The 24,277-nt window shown below is 45.8% G+C and overlaps 1 protein-coding gene across 1 annotated transcript in view; it reads left to right on the top strand.

Moving 5' to 3' along the window:
• The first annotated feature begins 21,555 nt into the window (after window positions 1-21,555).
• LOC107186814 (zinc finger protein rotund-like) overlaps window positions 21,556-24,277 on the top strand; it is a 111,573-nt gene continuing 108,851 nt past the window's right edge. Inside the window, exon 1 of the mRNA XM_015574754.1 lies at window positions 21,556-21,744. Coding sequence (XP_015430240.1) covers window positions 21,631-21,744 — 114 coding nt within the window. The 5' untranslated portion in view covers window positions 21,556-21,630. The remainder of the gene's footprint in view (window positions 21,745-24,277) is intronic.

Raw genomic sequence — 24,277 nt, 5'->3', positions numbered from 1 at the left:
AAGATTCCCGAAGGAGAAGGAGGTGGCGTGGGTGGGAGTGCGGACAGAAAGGAGACACTTCTTCCGGAAACCGGAACTCGGCGCGACTTAAAGACGCGTGCACGCTCGGAGGAATCGCGCGATGATTTGTTTTTTCTATAACCCTTTAATACTCAGACCCTTAAATCATTTTGAAATTATGAGACTTATATAGAGTTGTGCATCTTATTATTTGGAATGGATTTTGAACAAACCTATTTTTTCTTTTCATTTTTTTTCTTAGGGATAACTTGAATTTCTCAACTGAAAACGTGGAGATCTGCTTCACATCGATGAAAACTACAGATACTTGCTTGACACAAGTTAAATATTAACCGGTGACAAAATTGGACACACTTTTTAAACGGGAGTTACAGGGTTAATATCATCGTCAGGTTCTTTGAAATCTTTATACTTCTACCTCAGACATATCCAGCCTTCCCAATCGTTGACTCGTTCGTATCTACTATCTTGATATACTACCATTCCACGTATTTTAACTGTTTACGATATTCGAAATCGAATTCGTAATAAAATTCGGGGGGATCAACGAAACAGTGGTTGCTCGACCGAGGAGGATAAGGAAATATTTGAACGGCGCTGTATTACGGAACGTAGCAACGGGGGCAATCTACGATGCAAACGGAGGTTACAAGTTGCCAATCAATCACGATTCGGCATTGAACCCCGCCGGTCGTAACCCCGGAGGCCAGTTCTCTTCTCCCCCCCCCCCTTTGAAGCGAAGTTAATGACGACGTTGCACCAACCACTACATAGTAGCGAAATTGCACTTAATGCACCGTCGTACCTGTCTTTAACGATCCATTACGCGGATTCGCTAGAAGAGCGGGACGGCTCGGTAAAAAATGGTAGCCGGGGGTAATAAGCGAGAGCAGCTGATCGATCTCGAAATACATTCGAGACGACCACGTAAAGATATCCAGGCGTTAATTACTCCCTTCGGGGGGAACAAAAAAAAAAAGGAAGCGGTTCCGTGATTTGCATCGAACGATGATAAGTGATCGCCGATAGAGAGGTTGTGCATTGATAACCATCCCGAGTCGAATCATTTCCACTGAATCGTTCGTTTTGGATTACACGCGATTAATATGCCGGTGGGTTTTTTCGTAGTTTTTTTTTTTGGTACGTCCACTTTGTTAAATATCGATCTATGAGGTAACGATCTCGTTAATGGATAGACTGCGCTAACTACGAAGCGACAAAGTTGAATTCTTTGCGTGGATCGTGTTCGGAACACATTCAACAGGAAGGTGTAGCAAAAAAAGAAGACGTATGATGAACCGATTAAGAACAAACGTTCATTCAACGTTATTAGTCAAGTGCTTCTTGTAATTAGGAGCTTTACGTCAATAGATTAACGATCTGCAGAGGAGATAGCGTGGATAATGTCACAGTTGAATCTTATTTGAATAAGTTAGAAGAAATGTTTAATAATGATCATTAACTCGTAGAATTATTTACTTGGATTAGTTCCTAGTAACGATTTGGTATGGTAATTAGCCGATCTGGTATCGCTGTTCCTGGAAAATATTAATACAAAATGTAACAGAACAAAGTGCATTGTTTTGCGGCACCCATCGATTTATTTGCATAATTTCGTGGAATCGTCCTGTACGCATTTTAATAAGAATACAAATGCTCGTACGACACCATGGAACAGAGGTCAACCGGTGAACGTCAGTCAGGTGCAGAGCGTTGTTTCTTTCTGAAGTGGCACTCGATTCGAGTGGCGCCGACGATCGCGAGCCTCCACGGTGGGTTGAATAGGTCGAGGTGGTTTGAAAGCAAGGTGTTTGCGCTCGCGGTTAAAGTCGAGTATTTAAAGAGGGCTGAGAATTGAGAATCAGAAACTGGAGAGATTTGGATCCTCCAGTCTCGAGAGCTTGCGAATTCTGAATAGGATCTCGAGTAACTCGAAAGATGCAAATATTAGAGGATTATTAGATCTAAAATCTGTACTGAAATTCGACACATTTTTAAAATTGATCTACTTTAATGATTCATAAATCTTTCCCAATTTCGAGGTCTGTCGATGATTCTCGATTATCCTGCGCGCACTGTCGCGAAATTCGAGATCCCAACCGTTTGTCCCCGATGTTGCAACCGTTTCGCAGCCTGTGATAGTTAGTTATAAACGTGAAGATTGGTTAACGTTCGTTACCGCAATCGTCGGTGTTTAGACGGCGGAGAAAGCAGGACGAGTTGATTATATTCGGGGTCAACGTATGCCTTCGAAACAAAGGTTGCAAGATTGGACACACGGGGGATTGTATACAAATGTCGTGACGTAACCGTTGTCCAAGATATACGCTCGTTCTCCTCTCGACACAACCATAAATAAAGTTTACTCGGCGAGCCTCGTAAAAGGAAACGAGCAAGCACCGGGTTGCCAGTTGTATAACGGTAGAGCCTTTGCAATTTTGTTTGGAACACTCATTAGAATGTATGTACACGCGAAGACGCTACGGAATAATAATATTTGCAGAGTCAAACTTCGCAAGTCGTCTCACGAATTGTTTGATCTATTGATTTCGTGTCGAACGCAACACTTTTTTTCTCGACGAAAATTCGATACTTCGACCGATACATTGAAAATGCAAAATTTTCCGAATTATCCACCGGAAACATGTCGATAATTCGATGTCTCGATTCGAAATATTTTCGAGGGTTGCTCCACCGGAAGTTACCACCATGCGATGTGGAAGAGCACACTTTACCCCCTTACAAAGCTTGAGCAGTTGACCACCCTTACCTTCGGTGGATAAAACAGGGAGGAACCGCGGCTCCCTTTACCAACCCCTATTTTAGGGGTTGAACGAGACCCATTAACCATTCGAGTAAACTGTACACTGATTATTATCATGACGAGGAAAGTAGCAGTTTCACTTGTTGGAATTTTTAATCAGATGTCGCGAATAATTTTAACTCCTCTCGAGACGTGAGAGAATAATTAAACATCCAGCAGTTTGTTAAGCATGAAACATGTTATTTCAAGAAAGTGTTCGTTTTCTGGACGAAGATAGAGAGATGAAAATTGTAAAGGAGAAGAATAACCACATTGTTACACATTTTTTACACGAAACGATGATACCGCAGTTTCTTTGAGAACCAAAAAGATTGGGAAAGTGCAGTAAAGTTTCGTCGGAATTTTCCGAGACTTTAACAATTTCCAAATGGATAGAGTGGTTGGAAACAAACAACTTTTTCCGTTCTCGATAAACTCCGCCTTGTTGTTTCTGCAATTTTCGTTTGTTCCGCAACAAGTTGCAACGGAATGCAGTTTGCTTAGCGCGAGAAAAAATAAAAGTAACTTAACTTTCTCGTGTCGCGGTTCGTTGGAACAGAGAAAACTGTGTATCGCTAACTTGTGTACATGTAACAATCTACAGAATAATTAGGGAAGGGTTCGAAGCTGAAGAAATTGCAGGATTTGAACGCAGGGGAGTCGTTGACAAGTAACTAGTTTTAATCAATGCACCGGGCCCGAATGCCACTGGCTTTCGGCGGAACACCAAGTGCATCCGCGTTGGTCTGTTTATGCAACAGGTGATTGTCGCCCCCATGAATAAAACTATCACTAAAAATTTCTGCTAACGAGACATTGATGCTTTTCGTAGTTCTCTCTCTATTTTCGTCTGTGCCCATTTCTGCCTTTATATTTAATTCATTCAAACGTGGCGCACCTCGGTAATATAATATTTTTCATCTCTGTGCCGGGGAAAAATTAATTTCGTGCCAGAATTCGGCGAAAAGAAAGAACAACTTGAGAATAATCCGTTTATTCTCTTCGTGACAACGATAACAATTCTTCGTGAGTGAAATAATCAAAATTTTCTACTGCAATTTTCCTCCATTGTAATCATCGAACTTCCATTGGTTATCAGAAAGGATCAATATCACATGTTCGAGTCGATATGCTAGGTTCAATTTGAATATTAAATAATTGTTTTCGAATTGTCCTTCAGCTGTTTGAAAATTTTCGGATGAAGCAGCACGGCTAGGAAGTTTGATCTCACTTTCGTCCCGGTGTTATCGTTTCGAAATTTGCAAGCAGCCAGGAGTTTCCATCCTCGCGAGACTGGATAAAAGATACGACGAGAAAGCGGTATCGGGAGAGAAAAAAATACAGATCGACGGCCCCGAGCCAGAACGTGGCGGGGCTGCTGTATTTTTTCAGAAAACATCGCCGCCACCTTGTCCCCGCCATCGTCGTCCACGAGAAGAATGGAAAAACAATATTTTGACGTTTCGTTCCCCGAGCTTCTCCACCACCCTCTGGGCTCCCACATCCCTTCGCGTTTTTTTTTCGTTCGTTTCCCCCTCACCGCGATATTTCGCCTCCAGGCGTTAACTACGGAAAATTAACGGTCTATCCGTGATTTTCAGGAACCACTAAATGTATGCACTCGATATTCAACACACAATAAGAATATTTAGGAGTGGAACCGGTCAAGTGTGATTCTAGTCTCTTTTTCGAGGGGGATGACGAGTTCTTGCTGGGGTGAAAATTAGTACACGAAAGGCCTCTATCAATAATTCGACAAATAAAAATGACAAAACGGTCGAATAGCAAAGCAATAGGAACCTCCGAGCGAGCCTCGAGGAGTCTCCATCCCCTTTAACAATGTTTTCGAGACGGTCCGCTTTAAGGGTTGGGCCTTTATTTAGGCTGGTGGCATGAGGGTGGCGGAGCACAGTTGCGTCTGTACGCCTCCACGATTCTCTCCCGGGCTGTTTCAGCCCCTCCACGTCCCTCGCGCCTGCTGCTCTTTAACCGGGGATCACCGCCCCTCTCACCCTCTAACCCTCTCACGCTCGCCTTGGAGGGTGTCGGTGGACGAGGAGCGGGGCCAGGTTATCGATTAAAAAATGTCTGCCCTTCAAGACGGCCTAGGTCACGACCTGTCCGTCACTCACGCACACCGACGAACGCCGATACATTTTCCGACCTTCCTTTGTGGTCATTTTCGGGCACCTTTTTCGACGCTGAAATTCTCTACCAGTTCTGTGCCAGTATTAGAAAGAGTATGTGGTGTTTGAATTCTTTTATTTGCATCGAATAAGTATCGTCGGATATATCATTATTTATAACAATAGTTGAGAAGTTTTAAAATCGAGATTTCATAAGCATATTAAATCTTTGAACAATTACTTTTTATATATCACACTCCCCTCAAGAGAATCAAATGTTCAACCTATTTACTATTTTTGTCCACTAAAGGGGCATCAACTTTATCAATAGAGATTACTAATATCAGAAATTTGATAAAGCTGCTGTTCTGTATAATAGCCAAAAACTGCAGCCTTGATCCCTTGCTGCAATGATGGAAGCAACGATATCTTTCTAGCCTAGCTTTTCACTAAACATTCTTCTAAAGAACTAAACTTTTTACCCGTTTATCTCGATCATCATCTGTTAAAGATTCTCACTTTCATCACCTGCAATCCGGTTTCTACAGAAATGTATCGAATGCCACGGTTCGAACAAAAAAAAAAGAAGCGAAGCGTCACGAATTCGTCCTCAAAGCACAAGAGCAAACGTTCCAAGTTCCATTGACGAGGTGCTTCTTCGACTTTTCACCCTTTTCATCCCCCTCGCGATTTCGAGCCGAGATTTCGTACAGACGACCGAAATCGCAGTACAATATTCACAAGGGTGACGTCGTTAGCTCCTCAGACTACTGTGGGGGTGGTAATTATTCTTCAAGGTGAATACGTCTTTCCAGCCTACGCGGTGTCGGTCGCCACGAACAATAAGATCGTAGAAAGAACGGACACACAGGATCGCGGGCAAGGAGACCTGTGCGTGAGAGTGAGTGAGTGAAAGCGTGGGCGGCTTTTGCGACAGGTCAGGAGCAGCGAGGGGGTGAACCCGAAGGTGGTGTGGATCGAAAATAGGGGGCGAGGAACGACGATGGAGGAGGGGATGGTGGCTGAAGCGCGTGCGGGAGGACGGGGGTGGTAAGATTGGACGAGACAGACGAAGATGGAGGATAATCGATAGACACGGCTAGACGCCGCCCCAGACAACCTTTTACCTTAGCTTAAGGACACCCCGACCCTTAAGCAATTTACCCGGCACGGCTGAGACGACAACGCATTTTTGCCCCGCGAACGAAATCCGGGCCAGTGGCGCCAAACGATTCATCCTACCTTCGGTTTCGATCCTATTTTTCGGTAGGACATTTCGAACGGATCCCTATGAAATTCATTTTTTTTTTTCTTTTTTCATGAGGAGTAGTTAAGCAAATAACTCACCCATCTAATCGTGACGCACGATCACCATTAATTTTGTACGGCTTTATCAAAGATTCATTACGGCTATCAAGTACTTTGATTATATCGTGTGCTACTCTTTTTAATGTTTTCCTGTATCTCGTTTTTATTGTAATTAAATTTTTCTTGATACGTTCTTAGGTTCAAATTTTGTTTTAGATGAAACTGCTTAGCAACGTAGAGTTTGCAGTCTTTGGTAAAAATAAATCACACTATACCCAGTTTAAAAATAATTACACGGTTAACAGGTTAATTCTGTTATCCCCGGTAATTGACTTGCACACCACTTTGCCTGAAGCGTGGCCGCTTAACAAGGATTCCGTGTCCTTTTTTATCCACCTCTCGACACTTCTTGGTGGTCCTGTCCAGCTCACTGAATATACCGCGAAACATTGAAATTTCGTAATTCGTCCAGTTGCTTTGAATAATTGAAACTCGAACGTTATTTCAATGGTCCCGCCGCCGGGAGAATTCTTTATCGATTGTTCGCTAGGATAGATTTCGATTGAGCAAACTTCGAGGGTAATTTATTCCTTGGGGGTGTAATAGAATGCGAAGTGAATTATGAAAATAAAAAGGGTTTCCGATGCTTCTCAGTTTTCTAAGAAGGATGTTTATTACAACGCGAGTATGGATCCTCGAGGCAAGCAATCCACTCCGGGGCGCGATTCAAAACGAGTGAATCCATTGATCCTGTTCGAGCGAGCAGTTTACAATCCCTTCTTCCCTTTCGCGTCGAAGTTAATTTTGTAAATTGAAACCACCTTGCGCGACCCTTACCGTCGCAACATCTATATCTACGTTTCGTTTAAGAATTCACCCTTGAAGCGGAAATATTATTCGCATGTTTATCCAAGTTTTCCTTTTCTTTTTTTCCCCTCGCGACGGTGGATCGCTGACATTAGATTCATTGCAACGCGATCGTTTTCTAAGTGTTTACTCGGTGGAAAAAATGACTGGATAGAAGCGTAGTGCATCTCACATTCAACCTGAATAATTTATCGCCTCACAGCAAGAAGGAAGTTCGTACTTGCGTTACGAACATTTGTATGCTAGACAAACAGAATGAGACGACTCGCGCGAATTATAATTGTAAATCGCTACACGTAGAGAAATTAACAATGGTTTGCATTTTGAATCGTCTCGAGTGCACAATTTCCATACGAATAACAGGAAAACCAGCAAAATTCATCGATTGATTTGGGAAACCTCGAATTGAAGACGAGGTGGCGCAATAGACAAATTTGTCGGCGTTGAAACACGTAATTTTCCTGCGCGATTTCAAGCCGGCGAGAGGATGCGATTTTTTTTGTGGAAAACGGCTCAACTTACGGCCTCGTAATCCGCGCAAATGAATCGCTGGAACAATCTCGGTAATTCGTTAAAGAAAGAGCCAGCCTCTGTCTCGACTTTTTTTTCTCCCTTTCCCTCTCTCTCCCAGCGACGCATACCGGTAATCTGATAGAGCGATCTCTATTTGATTGACTGAAGCTAGACTCGCGTGTAATTTAGTAGGTTTCGATTACATCTTAATTACCCTCGGTTTTTGCCACACTTGGACAATTAGTTTTTGCGGCTTTTCTACCATTTTTTTGTCTCTGCTCGCGAGGAAATGTCCAGATTTCAGTAGAAGTGGATCGTCCTGGATTATACCGACTTGATTATTGATTTATCGAGAACGTCACATTTCTTCGATCGATTATTTCGTTTACGCTGGCACGGCGACTTCAATCTTATTGTAAGCTTAGAAATTAACCAACCGTAGACGCGTCGAATAGTTCAGTTCGAAAGAAAAAAAATGTATAATATGTGAAGGGATCGCGAGACGGTTCGAAGGGCAACACACGCGAAGAGAACGAAATAGGAGGCTCGAGGGGCCGATTTTTTTTCATTTCATTATTTCCGATCCAACACTTATTTGCAATTCAAGATGGCCGGGGAATGCTCAGCCCCTATGGCCGCCAGCGGAGAGATTCGTACGGCGCGATAAAAAAAACAAGGAAGAGGAGAAATAATAAAAGAGGGGGCCCTCTCTCTTGGCGACGACGACCAATCGTAGCCCGGAATGATCGTATCGTTCGACTTAATTTATTATTTTATGCGTCGCGCACGTGTGCAACAGGCACACGCAACGATGGTGTACGGCCCTCGTCTTAAACTGTATCCACGAAGCAAACAACGATAACTATGAAATGTAGATACTATTTGAAGTTCAATTACTTACAGAGGACAAAATTCGCAACCGAAACCATAATTTTTCATGATAGAAGCATAAAACTTAACCAATTGTTCCTCATTTTTCCAACTTAATTGGTCCTTCGATGTCAAATGAATACAACGAAGAATTGTTTACAATAACAGTCACGCAATCTCAGGGAAATTTACCTATATATGAAAGAATAATATCATTGTTTAGAAGAAAAATGTGTCGAATTGGTTTCATTCTTTTGTAACAATTTTTAACTGGACATCTACTTCGTTGTTTTACTCAATGTGTCACGACTGCTTTCTATTAATACTACATCATCATTATTAAAAAATGTACAGCACGTATACTATTCCACGGTCTTTATGTCTCAAAGTGCGTTCCCGAACTGCCCCGACGTGGCTGAAACTCGCGAATCCGTGGGGTCGAAGACCCCAGCGATAGAGAGAGGGGAAAAAATAACGCAGGCGTTTTTCGTCGCGACCGAGGGATGGAATAGGGGTGCGCGGTAACCAATGGGGGCAAACTGGGCCATCCAAGAAAAATCTTCGGGGCTCGCGGTGGCCGGGAAAGAATCGCAAGAGAGCCAAGCAAAAGCTCATTCGATCTTTCCGTCGTTTGTTCGTGCGCGCGCCGTGGATATTTCTTATCAACGCGAAGCAGCTGCGTTCACGAACGCTTCTGCGTGGCCCCCAACTCCAAAATACCGGAGAGATTGCTCGTTTCGATTCAATACCGGGGGGCGGGGGGGGGGTGGTAATTTGTAAATTCCATGCAACACTTTGCGAAAATCGGGAACTTATTGAGGTTTTATTTTCCGATTGTTGGGAGGTCCTTTTGCGGAACTCGGTCCTAAAAGTTTATACGGATAGAAGTTCGAGCAGAAAATTTTATTCGAACTTTCAATTTCGTTGGAACTGCTTCAGAAATCATTCCAATTCATTGTATTATATAAAAGAAAACAGGAAAATGGATATATTTTGTATTTTTTAGATCGAAATTAAACGTTGCTTTATCGCTATTGTACGATAAAAAGGTTGTGGTCAGTCTACAATGTCGATGAATCTCCTGCAAAGTCTTCCATCCCCCGTTGCAGGGGAATGAAAACAAGAGAAAAAAAATCAGAAGCACCCATCCTTAGCGTTCGTAAACCACCACTCCATCGCTATCCACGGTACCGCAGGAGGGTGAAACAGAGGAGCACGGGGGTGGTGGTCGTACACACTTCCATTCGCGGTGTGTGTAACGTCTTGGGGGTGGACCAGAATGGAAAAACCTACCCCAACGGGGGTTGGAGAGTGCGCTCGCGATGGGTGGGCAAAAGGGAGAAATAAGAAAAGCCGGAGCCACCGGAGGAGACGACGTCGTCGTCGTCGTCGACGACGGCGGGATATCTGGGTCGAGACTCGTCGTCGCCGACGTACCGGCGCCAGACGTCCTTTTCTTTGGCTTTTTTTCGGCAGCGGTGCGCCGAGAAAAACGTCGAAAGAGGGAAACGTACTGCCCCCCGCGATCCGTTGTTTCGTGGGTTTCCTTGCTCCTTTTTTTCCACCCTACCGTGGCTCGCGATCGGAACGCCAGAGGGATGGAAAGATGATAAGCCAAATTGTTCCTTGGTGCCGATTGTGATTCCTTCGGTGGGAAGAGAAGACCAGTTTTTGGAACATTTTCAACGTGGTCGCTGCGGAAAAGGTTCTCCAAATTCTTGAAATCCTTTCTTCTCCTTAGAGGTTGAAACTTTCCAGCAGTATTCTCTTTGACGCTCTCGAATCTTTCTCTTCCCAAGAAATTATTATTTTCACGAGAAAAAAAAACGATCCATCGATCAATCCTCAGAGAATCGTCGTCGTCAGGAAAACAACCCCCAACGAGAACGAACTCTCGTTTCGCGCCTCGCAGACACCACTCAACGCCGGTACTTACGGAAAGTCTCTCTTTCTCTCTCTCTTTCTCTCTCGGGCTGTTCGTAACGGCGCGGATTTAATTTTCCGGGTTGGGGCGGAAGGGGGGTGGGGCGACAGACGAGTCACACCGGTGTAAAACCGACGGAAGACCGCCGTTGGCCTTTACGCGAAAGTTAGAAGTTAGTTACACGGGGGTGGTCACCCCTCATCTGCATATCCGCACCCTACCGCCCCCACTCGCCACCGTCAACCGGTCCACCCCTGCCACCACGTCGTCTCTCGGTGCTCCCCAACCCCTCCCTGTAACCAACGTGCCGCCAACGCCGCCACAAGCTGCTCAACAAGTGGTTCTTCAGTTTAGCGCCCGACTTAGCGCTTCTTTAATTTTCACCTCGCACACCCCGACGCCCCCAATCCTTCCCCAACAGTCCGCCACCGCCACCCCCTTGAGCTGCTCTCGGATTTTGCGTCTTATCAGAGGGTCCTCTTGCTCCGCCGGAGAATCTGCGTGGCTCGTTGCCAGCAATAGGAGGGCCGATTATTTTCATACGTCGTTCGTCTTCGTCCACCTCTTGCACGGGAAAAGGGATGCTTCAGGTGTTACTCGTTAATCTGCATTGATATGATAACATAGTATAATTTGTACAAAAAGTTTACTTTATTTCGAACCTAATAATTAATGAAGGAAATGAATGTCTAACTTAATTTTAGTTGAGTAAATCAATCTATAAAAATCTGAATTTGCATAAAGATCCGCAGTCTAATTATGATCATCCTCTGTCCCTCTGCCAAGTGTTCAACGTTCGTTTTTATATCACAATTTTCTACCTCCTTTTTCTGACCCAGTTTCGTCTATTATAACCTAGATACTACTTCGTATTTTGGCTCCGTTTGAAAAAGCATCGCTGGAACGCGAGGAATTCAACGAATATCGAGCACACGGTGTACCGTAACGAACGAACCTACCGGAAACACAGACGCGCGTGGATCATCGAGAGGGTGACTTGTCGGGGTGTAACGGTAGGACACCCTTCGTCGTCTCACAGGTCGCGAATACAGAGAAACATCTCGAGTTCTCCCGATACGGGTAATCGTAAACCTCCAAGGAGCTCTTCCTCTTCCTGGCTCCGCCCCGAAAAACCAAAACACAAATAATCGTGGGCCCACCCAGACAAAAAGGAAGAGAAGAAGGAAGCGCGAGAAACGGCTCCGTGGTCGAGATGAAAAGACAGGTCTGCTCCCATCGGGCTATTTAAAGGAGGCGAAAGGTAGAAAAGGGGTGGAATACCGGGGAGTGTGAACGTATCTGCATGTGAATGGGGACAATGGTAATTGGGGGATGCACCGTTAGAGGATATTAGAGGTAACAGGCCGATTCTCCCGTTGGACTTTTATGCAACCACGTGAAATAGCATCCCCGGAACGGTACTGGAGTCACGTTCTCTTCGTTGGTTATCCCCTTTTTTAGCGGTGTGGGTACGTTACGTCCGTGTGCACGGCGGTGGATTTCCGAGGGTAACCTCAGAAGTTGATACCACTCGAGAGGAACTACGGTATTACCTGCTCATGTGACCCATCTGTTATTCGCCAGACTCGCGTTCTCCGTTCCTCCCTTGTGTGTGCCACACATGCCAGAGGGAGAATGGAGCTCGCAGTAGGTTATAGCGTACGGTACATCTATTACAGGCCGGACCGCCTGATCTGAATGCATTATGTATAGCGATTGATAGCGATATAACAAGTGGAGGAACACGGATGTCACGGTAGTTCTTTTGTTGATAGGAAAAAGAAGTTTACATGTGAGTGAGAAGTTGAAGGAATTATTTTGGAGGGGAACAGGTGGAAAGGGTGGGAGAATGTTTCGGAAAAGTCAGTTGCAATTATCCGTCTCATCTAGTTCGGCCAATTTTTTATTCCTTCCACAAGACGAATATCGAACCAGGAGATGTGAAGTTGTTCCAAAAAATTCGCTCGACCTGCCTGCCGTTCAATTCCATAGAAAGCGACGGGAATTTTCAATTCGCTCGGCGGGTCGGTGAACGGAATCGCATCCGTTTCCCGTTCGTCTCGCAACGACGTCGTTTGTCACTTAAATCGCGCTCGAGGAGAAACGATGATTTCCGTCCTCGGAAGGCGTATTACTTTTACATTCGAGACGAGCCCGGGCCTAGCCTCCACTATCGGGGGCCATCGTTCCAACAGCGTCTCGTTACCGACCTCCTACCTCCGATAAAACATCTTCGGGGGGAAACAAACAACCAAACAAACAAACAATCATTTCCAAGCGCGAGGAAGGAGAACGCCTCGATCACCGTATCCGAAACTGGAACAGAACTGCCCTGAAACTTGTTCCATTCCTTCCACCCTGCGAGCGAGGCAAATAGACGAAAGTTTTCGTCATTCGAGCGTTGGACCGATCGTAACTGTCGAAAAGGATTGACCAAGGCCGCGACGAAACAACAGAATCATGGTATTTATTGGAATCCTCTGAAGACATCGGTATATTCTGGATCGTCGCGTCACTTTTTTGAGGAATGTGATGCTTGAATAGGGTTGTATAGACGTCCAGAATTCTTTGAGATCGATGGACCGTAGAAACCAATCGTTCGTTTCTAATTTCTCCACGCGACAGCAATCGCGAACAGAGTACCTAATTGAAAGAATGTGGCAACATCAAAGGTTTCACGGGTGGTACCAATCGAAACGTTTGCTGGGCAAAGCTAAAGGAATTCGACGTCGCACATAGAGAACAATTTTAAGGGTTAATTTGTGTACGGAATGCCGGCAGTATTTCGAAGCCGGTGGCCATGTTGGTTTCGACGCGTCCGTCAAAGTATTCCCCCGCTCGCATCACGCGAGACTCTTTCTCGATCTTCCACCCCCTCCTCCCCCCACGAGCCCCACTTTCTTTCCTTCGAACACACGTGTGAGCGTCACACACGAACGAAAAACCGACGTGTGTTTCCCCACGTTGGCGAAGCGCATGCTGCACTGCGCACAACCCCCCCCACTATACCCCCATACCACCTACCCACCATTCTGCACCCCCTACAACCCCTTCGACTGTTCGTGCAACCCGCCATGCAACCCCCCCAGGAGGCGACTCTTATTATTTCCATTTTTCCAATTCGGTCTGGGGGGCGGGAAACGAGCGTACAACACCCTCCCCTCTGTTCTCAAGCCCCCTTAGCACCCCTCCCCCCAATCTCCTACCACCCACGAGTGTTCTCCCTTCCTTCGATCCCTCCACCCACCCCTCCTCTCCAGGTGGCCGACCAAAGGAAAAATATCTATATTTATCTGTTTCTTCGCGGGAACTGTACCCCTCCCGACCCTCTCACGGGCAAGCAACGTCTTTTTGCTCGCCTTCTCCACCTCCCCACAACCTTCCACCTTGGAGTTTCTCGGTCTCACCCCCACCCCTTTCTCGATCTCTACCTTTCCGTCTCGCCCGTCGGTTCCGTCTCACTTCCGCGCCGCGCTTTCTTTCCTCGTTTCAGCCTCTTCTCCTTACCTCCACCCCGAGACCGTCCAACCACCCCCCTTTCCTACGGCGGTTGTGGCGGGAGAGACAGATACCACTGGCGGAGGGAGCGAGACACGGCTGGCGGGCAGAAAAGGAGAACCAAGCGACTCGGAGGGTGAAAAGAGAGAGGAGAAAAAGGAAGTAGTGGAAGACGGAGGGCACACCACGACGACGACGACGACTACGACGACGACGACGACGTCGACGACGACGCCGGCGGTCGCGGCGAAGCGTGCGCGCCTTTCCTTGGCCGGTGGCGGCGGCGGTGCAACAAGGAGAAACGTAACGGAACGGAAAGAGACGCGGCGAGACGGTAGGAAAACGGAGGGACGGAGAAGGATCGACGGAGAGAGAAGGAACGGCGGAGCTTCCGCTTCCTTATGCTCCGCCGCGGACTGCATCAACCAGTCGCGCGGTCGCGCTCACATAAGAAACTGGGATTCGGGAGAGGCACAACCACGAACCAACCCCCTTTTTTCTCTCGAACCCCCGCGGACGCGGTTTCTTCCCCGTGAGCGTGGAACTAGGATTCGGTGCCGGGCCCCGTGAAGAAAACGTCGTCCGTGTTCCGTCGTGTGACGTTTCGCCGCGCTATCAGAAAGATAGAGAGACGTGCTACGAGATCCCACGATTGAAGAACAACGTTCTTCTGCCACCCTCTTTGGGAACGGAGTTAATTGACTCGACGACGCTCGAAACGCGACTAAGAGCGCGCTTACCCCCACCGCAGCGGCCCGGCCCACGAAACAACACGAACGTGCACGGAAACACTCGAACCTCCGCCAGGCCCGTCGGATCGGGTCCCGTCGGATTCGTTCGGCTCCCGTGTTTGGACCCACCGTCGACCAATCGCGGTTCGAATTTCCCCTTCCACTACACACCACCCCACACCCTCCTCACCCGTCGCCCTCTCACACAGCGGTGCGCGGTTGAAGATGAAGAGGGGAGGCCATAGGGCCTCCTGAGAGTCCCTGGAAGATCCCGGGACAGAGAATAGGGAGGGAAGAGAGATAGAGAGAGAGAGAGAAAGCATGCTCGCGAGAGCGGTGGTTCCGATGATGGAAGCCTGAAAAGGATGTGATGTTCCTTGATGCAACGAGCCGAGAAGGATGTTCCTCTATCCGTTTCTACGTCTACCTCTTCTTTCTTTTCTTCTTCTTCTTCTTCTTCTTCGTCGCCTCGTCGCGCCACGTCTTCTTCTACCTGGCCGACGAACGTGTCCGACCAGGCGGAGGAGGATCACCAGGGGAAGAGTCGAGGGTGAAAACGGAATAACCGGCTGGCGGCTGGATCTCGTCGCGCGTCGATGAGAAGGGAAACAGAGAGAAAGAGACACAGAGGGGGGAAGGAGAGAGAGAAAGAGAGGGGAAGGAGGGCTGAAACGATCAACCAAAGTTCCTATTTTTCACGTGTTTTATGTGCAACTCGTCTAATCAAGTAGGACCTAAGAAACGAAAAACAGAAACGATTCACCTCCAGATTGGAGAAGGCTGTAGAGGGAAGTAAGAACGTCGCTTACCGAGTGACACGGAAAAGCAAGCAGATAAGCGTGCTAGCGAGCACGAAACGCCGCGACGCACGCCGGAAACCTCGTGTTCGCGGCACCGGTGACACCCTCCCGCGCTAATTAGCCAGCCAATTAGAAAAGGCCGCGGCCATGCGTAATGAGCTGCGCGCGCAAAAGTTCCTAAACACCACGATGCAATGTTTTCGCCTGAGGACGCCTCGTCTCGCCGGCCTGGCCACAGGCGACCACTGATGATAATATTGATAAGCTTATCGATAAACTAAGAGTATATATATATATATATATATATTAATTGAAAAAAAAATAGGAAGAGGAAAATTAACGTGGGGATAATCGTGGAAAAGTTGCGGGATCGATCTGTTCAATAAAAAAACTTTTGTCCACCCCGAGCAATACCGAATAACGAAGTGGAAGAAACGTGGATATTCGTGAACGAGGGTGGTTAATCGAAGATAACGCATCGGTGTCTTAAAACTGCGTACCAAGTTCGCAAGGCAATAAAAAAGCAAAAGATAACGAATTTAAAGGATATCGCGCGGTGTTACGGGGGCACAGAAATCGAGAAAGAGAGACAGAGTGTATTTTTCCGCTAGGCAACGTCGATCGCGAGCAGCCCCCGATTGCCTTTCGAAGCTTCGATTTTTAATCCGCGAAACGTTCGTCGAGGAGAGACGTTCGTTCCGGGGTAGCTCTCTAAACCACGTGGCCGCCTCGATTCTAGCAATTCTTTGGACAGTGGTGTTGTCGACGGTGTTTTTAAAACCTCCTGAAACCGATTCTCACGACTAATAAAACTGTAGGAGAATAAACAAAGAAGAATAAAATATATAAATATATATATATATATATACACCCACACAACTATATTATATATGGATACATATATATGTATATATATATACAAGCCATTGGAAAAAAGCATATTTAATTCTATATTCCTATACACATGCAAGAAGTACATGTACAGGTATTTTAATAAGAGAAGAACAACGATCCATCGTCGTTTTCGCGTCTGAGATCATCGAAGAAGTACTTCGGGCCGTTTGGATCCCAGCAGGATCGTGGTGCCCCACGACCAAGATGTCCACGATGAGTGTCGTGTCGAATTCGTCGTCGGTCGAGGTAGACTCGGACTCCTCGAACGATATCTCGGGCAAAGACGACGGACCCGCCGAGCAGAAGTTCATACTGCGTAACGAGCTTTACAACAGCCTGCTCGCAAGCGCTCTGGGAAAGACCGTGCTCAACAGGCATCTGAACTTCAAGGAGCAGGGGATTAATTTTAATCTGGCCAATCTGAAGGATAACCTGAACGCGCTCGGCGCCCTTAAGGAGCTGAAGGATCTCAAGGGATTGACTGTGAGCAGCGTACCCGCGTTCCCGAGGAACCTCGCCTTGCACCGGGAAGATCACGATGAGGTCAGCCTTTTGCGAGACACGTTCGTGTTCTGGAATTTTTCTTTTGATTTTGTCTAGTCCTTTTGCGTGAAATTCCGATCGGATTTTAGGGTCCAAGTCATGAGAGATAGGTTCTTGAACCGCTATAGATTGTGCAGGGTGAAACACAGAAAGGGTTTGTAACTTCTGGGATAGATAGTACTTGCCAAATCATGAAAAAAATCTTGAGTTAACAAATGGATATTATGGTTGCTTTACATTCAATATAGAAACCATTATGTATGTGTATTCCGTTAGTTTCAATTGTGTTTATCTACATTTATCAGAATCAATCCATGAATTCTGAACAATGGTCGAAAAGCCGCGTAGCTCTCACGGCGTACAGTCTCCTCCCCCAAAGCCATTTCGAAACCAGAGCATCAAGATCAATAATCCCGAAAAGAATCCGCGTCTTCACTGACCTACCCTCTTCCGGACCTGCCCGAGCAACCACCCCCGCGACGAAAGAGGAAGAAAACAAATTCACAAATTTCCTCCGTCGCGGAACGATTGAAAACACCCTCGAACAAACAAGGGAATTTTCACCGGAGAAAAAGCGAGGGAAAATCTCGGGAAGAAAATGGGAGACTTTAAAATTATTAAGAACCATTCAAAGGGAAATACTTTAAGATAAAAATATAATTAAGATCTCTAGGATATTAAGAATTATTCTGAATTCATGACGGTAGTTAAAGAAGGGTTAGGCTGAACTGCGTGGTGGATACCGTTTCAGGGATGAAACACGTGTTTAGAAGAGACATCGCGAAACGTTCTATGTAAGTTGTCGGTTAAAAAGTTAGCGGATCCTTAAGTGCAACGAGTTCTCGCGTAATGGGAGCACAAAACGACGGGGGTGAAGGGGCCTGCGGACGCCGCTGCGGAGGGATACCGTCGGCTAGAAGGAAATCCTGTTTGCTTGACAATTACTTTTTGTTTCGCCCGCGAATCCAGTCTTCGACTTTCGAACTACTTTGTCTGTTCGTCTTCTTCCGTTTTCGCCCTCTTGTCTCTTCTTCTACTTCTTCCTTGCAGCTCGTAAATTGGTGTCTCGGAACTCTTAACTCTTTGGCGGTTAATTTGCTCGTCTTAGCGGTATTTGAATTTAAATGGAAGTTTAAGTTTGAATAAGACTTGCCAGTTAACGAAATCATATTCCAATTCGTTTCACAAACGGTTCACGGAGTAGCTATTAATCCTTAGACACCATACTAGTGCGAACTTGCACCAGTGAAACATCGTTTCGTCTGCAACATTCTATGTGGCCAGCATTACCGTTTGAAATTTTAATAGTTAAAAAATTATTTTTCACTTTTGCAAGTATTGCCATTGAATTTTTGCGGAAATTTTTTTTAGTCTTAAAATCGTCGAATATTCTTAGCGGGGAAATTTCACCGCCGCGGCTTGTAATTCATTCATTTCTCGCAAAGACGCCCCGCGTCGACTTCCTGTTGCTTCCTTTTGCTTTCTGGCCGAGTTATCGCCACGGGGTAACTTTTCTTGGCACGTTCGCGGTTTTGGCTCGGCTTAGTTGATTTCCCGTGCAACGCTTGACCCGAATCCGTGACGCACTTTCTGCCAGTTACTACTATTCCGCGTGGGTGAAATTTCGTCTTCTTAGACATTTCTCCAATTACACCCTCTTTCTTCTCCGTATTCTTCACCTCTTTGCTCTTGGGTCGTTTTTCTCGATGCTATGCAATCGATTGCTTTCTACTTACAAAAATCGACCTTATCATATCAAAGATTCTAAAATTCAAATTTCTGATTTACGTATCTCACTAAAACGGAATTCAAATCTTTCGAAGATAAAATATGAATATACTTTTCGACTTTCAATAATCGAGGGTGAAATTTTGCGTCGATCCAATAGAGGGACGTGCCGCGGGGCAATACACGAGGAATTAAAAGATTTTGCAGTTAAAAAAAAGAGAATCGATTTCCCCTTCACGCGGAGCGGTCATGCTTTTGTTGCGTCGCGGCGGCGAAAGCGAGAAAACCCAAGCAGAGGAGGCGCAGGCACAAGAGGGAAATCGGCGACACACGGAACACAGGCGAGCCCGGCCCGAGAACGTGTAATTAAGTGCCAGGCAATAATGAAACGCATCATCCCCCCCGTCTTCGTTCAAGAAATAACAACCCTCCCCTTGGGCACCCGGGGGATGGTCCTTTGAGGAGAACAGGCAATCCGAGCCGCGATTTCTAACGAGCTTTCTCACGATGCGTGCTGCGCGATCAATTAACAGCTGACGGGCTAATTACTAGTCACAGAACGCTGAGAAATGGTGGATTTAAGGGGTTGCCCACGGAAATACTTTTACTTCCGGCGACATCGATCCTGAATTAATTTCAGTTTTCCAGAGTTCAAGTTTCTCGAAGAGGTTTCGACACTTCTACGATCACAAACGCAAATTTTTTTTGTATAATCGTCATTTCAATTAATTCATTGTTTAATCCCAGTGTTCATAATCGAAAAATTCCACACCTGATTCCTTATGGAAAAAAAATAAGAAAAAATGTTTAAATAAATGTTGTCCATATCTCGTATAAATATTTCGGCGAGGAATCAGCTGATTATAGGACGTATCCTGATTGGTAACGGTCTTCGGGGTTCGTTTAAATCAGAAGCAACGCACAGAGTCACATTATCCAAGTGAAGACCTGCTGAATTATTCAGTAAGGTCCTTAATTGGTAATAGTTTATCGGACGGTTTGACACACCCCGGACAGGTGAATATTATTTTCGTTATTTCTATTCTCGCGGTGGATAACGGGGGTTCTGGCTTTGTCGCGTTCGACGACGTATCGATTCGCCATCGGCTGACATTTCTCTTCTTTCTCGGTGGCTATGAATTTCTTACGACGTTTCCGCTGCCAATCGATACCGTCTGAAATCGTCACGCAATTATATACACGAATTTTCCGATTTATTCTCGAGCCTCCTCGAACTTATTCGATTCGTGAAAAATCAACCAAATATTTAGTCTCCTCGACGGTTCTTCTTTCTTGTCGTTCACTCTCGTCGACTTCTAAGTGTCTTCATTATGAATTATTTGTACGTGGATTCACTAGAAAATTCGTTGTCCTGTGTCTTTTACACGGTTGGACATTTTGTTGTTCAATCGAATCCTGGTAATTTCTATGTTAAGCAAGAAAAAAGAGGAACATAGTGATTTCATGGATTATACAGGAAAACCCTTTAATTTCTCATCGTTGTTGCTGGATTCCTTAGTTTGTACCTGATCGCGGCGTGTCAGTTTTTAGTTTAATCGCCAACGAAATGATAGACCGCGAATCACGACGAAAAATCCTAAGGAAACGGTGAAGGAACTTTGTAATTTCCCAGATTGCATGGGGGCAGGGTAATCTTCTTTCCATAAAATTGGAGGCTTGCATGCCGTGAATGTGTCTCAAATTGACGCCAGCGCAACGATGTGCAAGGTTAACACGGTTGCTGGGAGATTAAGAGTTAAGAAAGTGGCTTCGTGTCTGTGCGTCGCTTTGAGTTTTATAGAGTTGCTAACTTAAAAGGTAATTTGTAAAAGAAATATATTTTCACAGGAAGATGCGTCTCGATTAGGTTGGACGTTGAAAATAAAGTTCTATACCAGTACTTAAATTCTGCTGAATATTTAACAGCGTCCTCTTTTGGATAATCGATTAAATTACCGTGTAAAATGTAAAGGTGATTTCGAGCATTCAACCGACAAAAATAATGCAGAGAGGGTTCATCGTCCGAATTAATAAACGTGTCTACGTTCATTAAAGCTCCAAGCTCTGAAACCTGAGATTAATGACTTCGATCAATTGATTTACACGGAATCCCTTTGATGTCACTCATGCAACAAAGTTGCACACTCCATCCGGGACTAAGTAGCAAGCGTGAACGCGGCTTTAACCCGTTCAGGTGCTCAGGCGCCACGCTCGCTGATTTATCGATCAATTTATTAATGGGTCAGCTCTTCTCGTGCGCTCGATCATGAATATCGGATGAAGCAGCCCGGACAGCCGAGCGAGGTTCATAATTACGGTGATTAATGCCCCGGGCTGGATTAATCGACGGCGGCGACGCACGGGGGCTTATTTTCGAAATTGTCCTTTGGAAAAATCGAAAATCCCCCCTCCCCCTCTCTATACGCTTGTTGTTTTTTCTTCCAGCAACGAGACCGTGTAATTTGCCGGGCCTTTGAGCAACTCTGTTGCCGGCACTTCTGACTTCGTGTTCGGAATTTCATTTCAGAGGGGACAGTTTCAGCAAGAAACTTCCCACGAAATGAAATAATTATCGTAACTCGATATAACGTGTGATCCTCGAGGATGCACTTCGATTAATCGTGTTAATTTTGTGTTGTGGAACTTCGTTCATTCTCAATTTTGACTGTAATCTCTTCTTCAGCAGAGGTAATGAAAAGGCTAGCAAATTACCATTTTTAAGGTTGATTTTACTGGCAGAGATTAATTAATGTTCACATCGATGTATTAAATTGGAATCAATCCGTAATTTACAGAAGAATTTAATGAAAATCCACCCTTTTCTTACAACCTATGTTTTGTTTAATTACATTGCTGGAATCACTAAATAATGTGATCCCGTTTTTTGCATGGTGGGGGTGGAGGGGGAGGAGGTGGAGGGGGAGGAGGTACAGGAGGCGCCGGAACTGGAAACACGGGCCCAGCGGCCACCGGGGGTGGTGGCCTGGCCCATTGGGTCAGCGTGATGGCGGAACACATCCACAACCCCCATTCCGCGACAGGGGTTGGGAGTGTTCATCACCAGCAACAGTCACCCCCTCAACCACCCTATCCGTGGAACAACGGCCTTTCCAGTGATGTGAGTACTTATGAACATTACGAATCTGTCGCTTTACATTATAGATTATCGAATGTACTACTGAAACCAATCAGAGTACTTGATCGATGAAGAACTCTGAGGGATGAAACTGATATCAAAGGCACAAATATTATAATTCGAAATATGTAGATTTTTGGAACATTTAAACAATTTTTCTGTGCAATTAAAAAGCGCGCGTGATAGCTCGTTTCCTCTATGAACTATAAAAGGGTTGTAGGAACCCTAAGAAAGTAATAGGTACTTCGAATATTCAACTGTCCCTAAAACGCATCGAAAAAAATCTCCCAGGAAGCGAACGGTTATCCAACGGACAAAACTCGAAGACGAATAAAAAATGATGGTGAGGTTGACGAAACAACGGTTGCGGCATTAAAATCTCCCAGAAGACGACGCCGTTAGACCCGCGCGTGACTACGTGGACCAGGCCGCAGAAATGTGCGAAAAAAAGGGGGATCTCTCGGGTTTTTTTTCGCCGTGGAACGGGTTGTACCCCTGTTTCGATTTTGTTTTTTCCCTACCCCTCTTTCTCTCTCTGGTTTTCTCCGGGCGGGAATGCTGCATAATTTCGACGAGGCCGGATTAAAAAAACGGAATAAGAGAAAGTGAAAGGACACGGGGTTACGAAGACAAAGAAGTCGACGGGACCTGGTGGATAGGAAAAAAATGAGCGGACGCGTGATGGGGCGAGGTTCGAAAGGGTTGGATGGTCGCTTTGCATACTCCTCGCCCCGCCTCGAGTTGGATGAAAAAAAAAACAAACAGACGGAAGCGCGAAAAAAACATTTTTCCACCAGAGGACCACGGGGTGGGGGTCGATCTGAATGCACCGGGATTCGTCGAGAATCTGCGTTAAGGGATGGAAGTCTTTTTACTGTTCTTCGTGGTGCAACGGTATTCTTAGGATTTTTTTTGGCACATTCGATCAGGCGATCGTATAAATATTTTTTGTGGATATTTTAACGGAAGTCTCTTCTACGATCCTCCTCTATTAAACGGGATGAAACTCTGTTTTGGTGGCTAGAAGACAGTCTTCTGAATCCTTCGGCCTATCAATAAATTATTTTTCATTAGAATTCATTGTCCTATCGTATGTACGATATACACTTCGTCCAGTGTCCCTCTCTGAAACTCGAGGAGACAATTCCTTCCTCTTAGCGTCTCAAAAAGAAAAAAAAAACAAACAGGACCATTTTCCAACGGACAAAAGCAACATCAACCAATTGAAACCACAGTGTACTGACAATCGTGGCAATCAGAAACTACCCCCTCCATCAGTCTACGAAACAATGAACCGGGGACCAACGGTGCGTCTCGTCCCGTGACACGTCGCAAGGTGCTACGAATCACGTTCACGAATTCCGAATGACCGCTCAGGGAGACCCCGAAGGGCTGCACCGGGGCAGGAAGACACTTCCGTGGGCCCCGGTGGAGATCAGCCGGTTCTCTTTTTTTTTTGTCTATGCTAGGACCCACGCTATGGAACCTTGTGGAGAGGCCTCCAGGAAAAAACAAGGAGCCACGACAATGAGGGGACGATTTAAATAATCCGCGGCATGCAAATGCCCCGGAGATTCTCACGGGCCCGTAAGCCGTGGCCAAAGGAGCAGGGAGGATGGGGGGGGGGAGGGGAGGTTGATCGACCGAGAGAAAAAGGAAGAAGGAACCGAAGACAATCGGGCAATCTGCATACCGACTCATACGGGCGCTTCCGGCTACCCTTCTTCCGCGTGTTAACGGGGATGATCGACGACGTCAGGGAAGAATGTAATTGAGGGTTCAGACCGCGACGTTTGTTCTTGACGAAAGTTCAGTTTACTTGCAATATGTGGTGGTTTTGTGTAACAGTGACACGACTGGTGAGAGGCAAGAGGTTTTACGAATCATGGTACATGTAACATAGGCAGGATAAAGAACAGAAAGAAAGCAGAAGTTTGTGACAATTCACATTTTAAGATAGTAGTATCTAAAAAATAAAATGGAACAGATTTTGAATCGCTCAACAGACACTTTACTACGTTTAATTTTCCAAGTTAAATGACACTATAAATGCACAAACGTCCTCCCATTCTACCGATGTCTTGTCGATCACCCACAATATTCGCAATAAAACATTCCTCTGTGAGAAAAAGTCGCTCTACCTCTTGTCGTCAGGAGAAAAAGTATCTGCCCGAGTTCCCTGATTAAAAACTGAAAGTGTACAAAAAACAAGTAGGACAAAAACCGGCAGCCTCAAAGTAGTCCAAGGCCATCCGAGAGTGCCCCCGAGCGAGCCGAACAAGGGGGCTGAAAAGGAAGAACCCGAGCGCAGCAGCAAAGACTTGGTACCCCTGTAAACACGTTTTCGGATGTTGTAATCTGTCGCTGGTTTCGCCCAGCGGGTGGTCAACCCTTTTTCCATGCTTTTTTACGCCTGCCCGACCTTAATCCCTTAAAACGCTTAGAGCAGCTCTTTAGGGTAATTTCCTGATAGAACGATGGGAGGGGGGGGGGATGTATATAGATGGATGGATGG

Source organism: Dufourea novaeangliae, unplaced genomic scaffold, assembly GCF_001272555.1.
Source record: "Dufourea novaeangliae isolate 0120121106 unplaced genomic scaffold, ASM127255v1 scaffold90, whole genome shotgun sequence".
NCBI classification, from domain to species: domain Eukaryota; kingdom Metazoa; phylum Arthropoda; class Insecta; order Hymenoptera; family Halictidae; genus Dufourea; species Dufourea novaeangliae.
This window is presented reverse-complemented; position numbering and strand designations above follow the sequence as displayed.